This window comes from Polyergus mexicanus, unplaced genomic scaffold (assembly GCF_030449975.1).
Source record: "Polyergus mexicanus isolate NDT 795.1 unplaced genomic scaffold, iyPolMexi1.0 SCAF_30, whole genome shotgun sequence".
In the NCBI taxonomy this organism is placed as follows: Eukaryota; Metazoa; Arthropoda; class Insecta; order Hymenoptera; family Formicidae; genus Polyergus; species Polyergus mexicanus.
Window position 1 is genome coordinate 243,645 of NW_027223350.1, and position 9,005 is coordinate 252,649.

The 9,005-nt window shown below is 51.2% G+C and overlaps 2 protein-coding genes across 2 annotated transcripts; both read right to left on the reverse strand.

Annotated features, from left to right (window-relative positions):
- Window positions 1-2,737: 2,737 nt before the first annotated feature.
- Window positions 2,738-5,434, reverse strand: LOC138943666 (uncharacterized). The gene has a single exon (XM_070314628.1). The coding sequence runs from the start codon at window positions 5,432-5,434 to the stop codon at window positions 2,738-2,740; it is 2,697 nt and encodes an 898-aa protein (XP_070170729.1).
- Window positions 5,435-6,321: 887 nt separating this feature from the next.
- On the reverse strand, window positions 6,322-7,965 carry LOC138943667 (uncharacterized). Its single transcript, XM_070314629.1, has one exon. It carries the CDS (start codon window positions 7,963-7,965, stop codon window positions 6,322-6,324), a length of 1,644 nt encoding a protein of 547 aa, XP_070170730.1.
- Between the last annotated feature and the right edge of the window lie 1,040 nt (window positions 7,966-9,005).

Consider the following 9,005-nt stretch of genomic DNA (forward strand, 5'->3'; position numbering starts at 1 on the left):
GGGACGATCACGAGAGCCGACTTGCTTTGATCACGACCATATTATCTTTCTCTCGTCTCTTCGATGAAGCGGGCGATGCCGTGATATCGATCGTGACCACGCCCTGTCCCGAACCTAAGCATCCGAAAACCCTAGACAGAATAAATCCTTAATTCTTGATTTCCGAGAACCTTATAATTCGGCCAGCCTGACACTACGTACAAATTTCGTGCGACGCTTGTCCAAATACAAAAACACAAAATATACTATACTTAAACGATCAAATAATTCTTATAAGTTAATTGATAATATAAACTTTGCTTCGTACATTGATCGCAGTTTTCTTCTCCATCATTACGCTTCTCTTTTCCAGTTGAATCAAGGTTACCTCCATGTTGGATCCAAAACGTTCATTTATCTGCGGACAGTAGCTTTCTATAGATTCCGCATTTTAGTATAACCCTCGTTCATTTTCGTTATTAAATATTTTTTTCAAATTTTTCAAGTAGCGCCTGCGCCGTTAGGAGGCTTTGGCGCGGATAACTTTCCCGAATGTGAAAATCACTTTCCAGGTTATAAAGCGAGTGCGTTTGGAGTATCCGCCATGAGACGGAGAAAAGATGGAGACGTTGAAGAAACTTTGTAAAAGACTGCTGCACATCGACTTTATTTTTGGCTTATACGACGAAAGTAAAATTGATTTTTTAAAAGAATTACCTATCGAAATATCGAGCACTGTAATGGCAATGCTAGACTGGAGAACTCTACAATATGTTGCGATGGTTAGTCGTAGCTGGAAACGTGTATCCGAATACGAACAAAGACGAAGAAGAAGACTGTTGCGACGGATTAGCAAGACAAGGAAATTTGCTTCTGCTAAATCAAAAGAAAGAAGAATTTTCTATTTAATGCGAACAATCAAGGGCGATGAAATAAGAAACCACTTGTACAAAAAATCACAGACATCTGCGGCTCCCGAGGCGTTGAAACAGCAGAGACGAACTAGTATAAGAATTTAAAATTAAAATGTTAAAGTAATAAAATGAATAAACGATCAACGCTCTTTGTTGTAAACAATAATACGAATAGTAATTGTTCGCGAGCGGAGGAGGATCCCCGCGCCGCGAGAATGCGAATGCGAATACCGGCACAAGCCTCGAGAGAGGCACGCAATCGGGAACGTTGCGCGATATGAATCGCTATCGGATCGGAAGGGGATGCGAGAATGACGAAACACAAAGTATAACAGGCACTGACAGAATACTTTATTGCACAGACAGTTACATGAGGCGGCCGACGGGAATTGAAGCTGACGGTACGCTGAGGCGCGAATCCGATGATTGACGGAAATCTTGACGAGCGACTGATGTTGCGACGTAATGTCTGGCTTGGTAAACGAGCGGTAACGCGAGAGCGGAAATCGTGTCGGGGCGCGGGATGGCCAGCGCGATCGCGATTTCGCTCCTCAGACGCGAGTCTTCCCGTCGATCGTCACAATAATAGTTGCTCTGAATGGAGCGCGACACAGAGTCCTGAAGATAGAAACGCGCCCTGAGCCGCGAGCGCGGGGCAGGGCCGCCGATATAGAGTCAAGCGCGGCGGCGGTGCACTCGGCACGATTCAATCGCCCGCACTTTGTATTTGGTTTCCGCAATGGTGCAGGGCAAGCGGGTCAGAATGTCGCTGCCGTTTCCGCAATGGTGCAAGGCAAGCGGGTCGGATTGTCGCTGCCGCTGGCGAAAGACGCGAAACTTGCGTTCGCGACCCTGCTCATGCGATGTGTCGCGTGCGGCCTTCCAAGAGGAACTAAACGGTAGATGATCCCAAATAGGACCGGCAACTACGGACTAAATTATAAAAACTGACATTCCTTTCGGTCACTCTCGTAGAGCATGATCACGCAATTAGCCGGAGAGCGACAGGAAACATTCGAAACATACGCGAAAGAAAGCGAACGAAAACATACGAACGCGCTAGGCTCTCTCTCTCTCTCTCGTCCTTCCGCGATACCGCGACAAGTAAACACGCAGGAATTTCTCGGCCTTTTGACATGAGAACTAACGCTAACGAATAACGCGAAGCAAATATGTTCGATTTTGAACATACCGCCCGCCTTGGAACGTCGTTCCAATATTAGCTTCAAAATAGAAGACACGTTAATTAGGCGGGTTGTTAGATCCGCGAATCTAGAAGGACGAGAGCTTACATGAGGTGTCCCCGAAGGACAGCAACAGATACATTGCTTCGAAGAGCCGCCCGCCTTGACGAAATAACTTAGATTAAGACGCGGCGAAGTACGTGAAGAAAAACGCCAAAAGCAAAGAATAAACTTCGAATAACACTTGACGAACTAACGCTAAGAACGCCAACTAAAACTAGAAACGCGGGATAACGCAGAATTGAACGAATAGAAACTTAAACTAGAAACGCGAGAACGCGCGATTGTGACTGCTAATACAGCACAGTAGAATCGCAAATGCACGCAAATGAGAGCGCGAAAAGAAAGAGGCGGTGCATTGACATTGAAATATGACATGACCGCGAGTTATGAATTGAACTTAGCCTACGAGATTATCGCATTACTTAAGAGTAATCGCAACGAATAAACGCATAGAAAATGAAAGACGCAGAGCGAGAACGAAAGAAATCGCGAAGAACCTTAAGTTAAACTAACAGTACCTGCTTTACGACGCCGAGAGCGATCGCGAGCGCGGGTCCTTCGGGCGATGAGACTTAGAATTTACGCGAAAACCGGAGGTCAGACCTTGTCCGCCCGAAGATCTGAATCATCTGGTAAGTCTATCGGGAGCAGACATAATTTACCGATAGGGCGAACAAACTCCGACGACGCGGTTTTTACGGTGGCCACGCGCGGAAGGCCATCCGGACCAGGATGAACGCAGATGACGCGGCCGATCTCCCATTTACATGGAGGAAATAGAGGATTGCGAATGAGAACGATTTTGCCAATGGACAGCGGAGGGTGCGGCTTGCGCCATTTATTTCGCTGCTGTAGAGTATTTATGTAGTCTGCGGACCACAATTTCCAAAAGCGCTCCGCGAGTTGCCGAACGGTTTGCCACCGCGAGAGTCGATTTTCCTTCAATTCCAGAACCGACGGCTCCGGAAGGACCGTTATCGAGGCTCCAATCAAAAAGTGACCGGGGGTCAGAAATTGAAAGTCGTCGAATTCGTCAGACAGCGGCGCGATTGGACGGGAATTTAAGCATGCCTCGACTTGGCATAAGAGCGTAGTAAACTCCTCGAAAGAAAGAGTGTGATCCCCGACCACGCGATGGAGATGATATTTGACACTCTTTACTCTGGCCTCCCACAGTCCTCCGAAATGAGGAGCGGAAGGCGGAATAAAGTGCCAGCTTATGTTATCACCTGCGGTGATGTTGAGCAGCTGGGGATCCCGAAGCGTCTTGCGATATGCTTTAGAAAGCTCGCGATCTGCGCCGACAAACGTCGTACCGTTGTCCGAGTAGATGGCCTGGGGAAGTCCGCGGCGAGAGCTAAAGCGATTGAGAGCTTGTATAAACGCGGCGGTAGAATAGTCCCCGACCAGTTCTAGGTGAATGGCGCGAGTAGCGAGACAAATGAAAAGCGCGACATACGATTTGTGAGACTTAATTCCGCGACCGGCAGCCGAACGAACTTTGATAGGCCCAGCGTAATCTACCCCGCAATGAGCAAAGCTCCTAGGCGGAGGGGACACCCGCACGGCCGGAAGATTGCCCATTAATTGCTGCGGAACCGCAGCGCGTTCGCGGACACACGGCACGCACGCATGAATAATAGATTTGACTAGCGTCCTTGCGCGAAGGATCCAGTATTCCTTCCGGAGAACACTGAGTGTCAGCTGAGTCCCGCCGTGTAGCGAACGGAGGTGCGCATGTGACGCGATGAGCCGAACGAGGGGGTGGCTGGTCAAAACAATGGGATGACGCGAGTCGTACGGAAGCGGAGCGCAATGAAGGCGTCCGCCCACTCTCAATAACCCGTCGCGATCAATAAACGGAGTCAGAGGTGCGAGCGAGCTTTTGATAGATACGGGGTTTCCTGAGCGCAGCGCGCGGAGTTCCGCCGGGAATGACTCGAATTGAATTTGCTTGAGCCAATAAACTTTTGCTTTGGAGAATTCAGCGGCCGAAAGCGCGCTGCCCCCAGGAAACTGAGCAGAATTGAGCGAAAGGCGCCGACAGTAATGAATGAAGCGAAATAAGTGAGCCGTCACACGAATCAATTTGGGCCATGACGAGAAACGGGATGCGAGGTCCCACGGAACCGGCGGAATAGCGGCGTGACAGACGCGAAGTTTCTCCTCTCCGGGAGAATCGTCACTGAGAGGCTCCGGCGCCGCGGGCCAGTCATCTGAGGGCAGTCTCAACCATGGGGGGCCGTCCCACCATAGATGATGATTTAAGAGTTCGGCGCTGGAAAGGCCCCGCGAGGCACAATCAGCAGAATTCGTCGCCGTGGGCACATGACGCCACACCACATATGGTGATGTAGTCTGAATGTTCGCAATGCGATTTGCGACGAAGGTTTTCCATCGCGATGGATGAGACCGAAGCCACGCGAGGACGATGGTCGAGTCGGTCCATCCGAAGCAGGGAACAGAATGCAAATTGAGCGCGTCGCGAACGAACGTGATTAACCGGGAAAGAAGGAGCGCGGCGGAAAGCTCCAAGCGCGGCACGGTCATAGGCGATATCGGAGCGACTTTTGATTTGCCCGCGATTAATGAGACGAAAACTCGACCGTCGGAATTCGTCACGCGCAGATAAACGGCGGCGGCATATGCATGGGTGGAGGCATCCGCAAAGCCGTGCAATTCCGCCGAATCTGAGAGAGAATTAGTCCACCGCGGGAGCACTATACGATTGAGATTAGGTAACGTAGAATAAAGAATTTGCCATCTCGCCATGATCGCATCCGGGATCGCCTCGTCCCAGCCGATCTTTGCGCGCCACAACTGTTGCATAACGAGTTCCGCCGCGACGGTCGCGGGAGTGACCCATCCGAGCGGGTCGTACAATCGAGCGATCACCGACAGAATTGACCGTTTAGTATTTGGAGTTATAGGCTCCGTTGACACTTTGAATTGAAATGCATCGTTCGCGGGATTCCAAATGATACCGAGCACTTTGACACTCTCACCTCCAGAGAGATCTTTATGACAGGCTAAACCGTGATCCGAAGGATCGATATCCGCCAGTAAGACCGATGAGTTGCTGGCCCATTTACGAAGCTCAAATTGACCGCAGCGAAGTAAAGCAATGAGTTGATCACGCTTATCGCGTAGCGCCTCGATCTGATTGTCACCGAAAATGACATCGTCGACGTAAATCTGCGTTTTGAGAATTGAGGCAGCAAGAGGAAATCGATTACCCTCGTCGTCGCCCAAACATTTGAGCACGCGTAAAGCGAGGAACGGAGCGCACGCCATGCCGTAAGTGACTGTAAGAGTTGAAAATCGCACGGGGCGTTACCTTGAGCCGGCTGTCACTTGATTCGCTGAAAATTTACATCGCGAGAATCTAATAAAATTTGGCGGTACATTTTGGCAATGTCCGCTATATAAACATACCGAAATTGCCGCCAGTTGGTGATAATTGATCGCAAATCAGTTTGTAGCTTCGGGCCAACGAGTAGGTGATCATTTAGACTAGACCCGTTGGAGGTAATGTACGATACATTGAAAACCACGCGCAACCTCGTGGTTGCACTGTCCGCGCGAGTCACGGGATGATGCGGAATATAAACGGAGTGTGACGAAAAGGTGTCATCCGCGACACGACGCATGTGTCCGAGTGTCTCGTATTCGGTCATGAACGCGAGATAGTTGTGGTAAAGATCGGGCTGAGACTTGAAGCGGCGGAGAAGGCATTGTAGAAGACGCTCAGCGGAGCGTTTTGAGTCGCCTATAGCTAAAGGCGGCGGAGATTTGAACGGCAAGCGGACAATATATCGCCCGCTTGCGTCGCGTGAGTGAGTCTCCACAAAGTGAGCTTCACATTGCTCGTCTTGAGGAGAGTAAATGCGCGACGAAGGGAGCTCCTCGATCTCCCAAAACTTTTGTATATCCTCCGAGAGGGACGTTAATGATGTACTGAAACCGCGTGAGAGGAGCGCGTCGCCGAATCCAGAACGGGACCGGAAATAACCCAACCAAAGATCGTCTGTTGAGCGATGGGATATCCGGGCTGTCCTTTTCGAACCCCCTCGAGGATAGCCTCGCTACACAGATCAGCGCCGATGAGCAAATCGATTGATTCGGTGCTGGTCGGATCGGGATCGGCCCACGCTAAGTGGTAGAGATGAGAGAGCGCGGAATTAATCGACGACACGATGAGGAGCATAAGCCGTAAGCGAAGGAAGTATGAGAGCGGTGGCGGATAAATACGCCGAGGAAGGAATGAGAGGAGAAATTTTAATGTAAGCGGCTTGCCGAGCCGTGCCGGCAGCGCATCCGCCGACGCCCGAGATAGACGTAAGCATGCGAATGCGCTGTAAACGAAGAGTCTGAGCGAGGGCTTCAGAAATGAAGGTGGCTTCCGAGCCTTGATCCAACATAGCTCGGACCACCACTGAATGGCCTGAGGCCGACGCGACGTGAACACGCGCGGTAGCGAGAAGGACCCGCGGTCGCGAGCGCAGAACCGCGGATGCCGAAAGCGAATTGACTGCCGGGACCGTAGCCGACGGCAATTGAGACGGAACCGGCGGCGGAGTGTCTTGCGCAGGAGACCCTGAAATTCCTGGCTCAGAATCCGATCCAGTGTGCAGCATCGAGTGATGCCGTTTGTTGCACGACCGACAAGAAAATCGGCTTTTGCATTCTTGAACTGAATGCAGAGAACTTAGACAATTGAAACACCGTTTGAGTGACTTCACGGTCTCGCGGCGCTGGATCGGAGTCTGAGCGATAAACTTCGAACATTTATTTACAAGATGCTTAGATCTACACAGCGGGCATGTTATCGGCGAGGACGCGGACGCAGTTGAGGCGGAAACGCGTTGATGGCCGACGGCCTTTTGATCGTTTCCGGATTTCGAATGCACTTGAGGAGTGCATTCATCAAGAGCTCGAATTCTGTTTCTCACAAATGCGCACAGAGCTTCATACGTTGGCGGAGTGGCGGAGTCAGTCGCTCGAATGGTCCAAGCTTTTCTCGTCACAGAATCAAGCCGATGCACGGCGAGGTGGACGAGAAAGTCGTCCCATAACTCACTCGGCGTGCGTTTAAGCTGCTTCATGGAAGCGACGGAAATATTAATTTTATCAATTAACGATTGAAGATCCGAGGCCGACTCTTTATTTGACACCGGTAATCCGAGCAACGCATTGAAGTGATGCGCCAAAAGCCGGCGCGGATTTTCAAATCGCCGACTAAGCGCGTCCCATGCACTTGAGAAGTTATCCGCGGTAACCGGAATATTGCTTATCGCGTCGAGAGCGCGACCTTTCAACGACGAAGAAAGATAGTGCATACGCGCGAAGTCCGTCAGCGATTTGTTTTTTACGATGAGAGTGAGAAAGCGATCGCGGAAATTCTCCCAGTCTGAGTATGTGCCATCGAACGGCGGAAGTTTAATGGGAGGTAAATAAGAAAGATTTAACGCGGACGCATCCGTAAGCCCGACAACACTCGCATTAAGAGATTGATTTTCACTTACGATTGGCTCGAGTTCCTCGAGCCAATTCGTCATGTAGTCTCTCGTCTGTTGATAGATGTCCTCCACAGCATCGCGGACGTTGTCCTTGAAGTAGCTCACAGTAGGGCGAGTCGCTAGAGGAACGGCCTTGAGTAGTTGAGCGTGCCCATCCTGGAACAGCATCCAGCTTTCTTGGAGGTGGGCGAGTCTGCTCCGAATCGTGGGAGCAGTCACGTTCGACTTTCCTATCTTCTTGAAGTTTGAGAGCGAGCGCTCGATCGAGTGCTGCACACTGCCTTGCTTTTGCAGGAGATCCTGCATGATTGCCGAAATAACTTGCGATTTTGTCACTAAACTCCCGCGATCCGACACGTCCCGGCGATCCGGCTCGAAGGACCAGCTATATGTTCGCGAGCGGAGGAGGATCCCCGCGCCGCGAGAATGCGAATGCGAATACCGGCACAAGCCTCGAGAGAGGCACGCAATCGGGAACGTTGCGCGATATGAATCGCTATCGGATCGGAAGGGGATGCGAGAATGACGAAACACAAAGTATAACAGGCACTGACAGAATACTTTATTGCACAGACAGTTACATGAGGCGGCCGACGGGAATTGAAGCTGACGGTACGCTGAGGCGCGAATCCGATGATTGACGGAAATCTTGACGAGCGACTGATGTTGCGACGTAATGTCCGGCTTGGTAAACGAGCGGTAACGCGAGAGCGGAAATCGTGTCGGGGCGCGGGATGGCCAGCGCGATCGCGATTTCGCTCCTCAGACGCGAGTCTTCCCGTCGATCGTCACAATAATAGTTGCTCTGAATGGAGCGCGACACAGAGTCCTGAAGATAGAAACGCGCCCTGAGCCGCGAGCGCGGGGCAGGGCCGCCGATATAGAGTCAAGCGCGGCGGCGGTGCACTCGGCACGATTCAATCGCCCGCACTTTGTATTTGGTTTCCGCAATGGTGCAGGGCAAGCGGGTCGGAATGTCGCTGCCGTTTCCGCAATGGTGCAAGGCAAGCGGGTCGGATTGTCGCTGCCGCTGGCGAAAGACGCGAAACTTGCGTTCGCGACCCTGCTCATGCGATGTGTCGCGTGCGGCCTTCCAAGAGGAACTAAACGGTAGATGATCCCAAATAGGATCGGCAACTACGGACTAAATTATAAAAACTGACATTCCTTTCGGTCACTCTCGTAGAGTATGATCACGCAATTAGCCGGAGAGCGACAGGAAACATTCGAAACATACGCGAAAGAAAGCGAACGAAAACATACGAACGCGCTAGGCTCTCTCTCTCTCTCTCGTCCTTCCGCGATACCGCGACAAGTAAACACGCAGGAATTTCACGGCCTTTTGA

Bases quoted from the DNA above. Each gene is read 5' to 3' on its own strand.
- LOC138943666 (XM_070314628.1), bottom strand. From the start codon at position 5,434: ATGGCGTGCGCTCCGTTCCTCGCTTTACGCGTGCTCAAATGTTTGGGC.
- LOC138943667 (XM_070314629.1), bottom strand. From the start codon at position 7,965: ATGCAGGATCTCCTGCAAAAGCAAGGCAGTGTGCAGCACTCGATCGAG.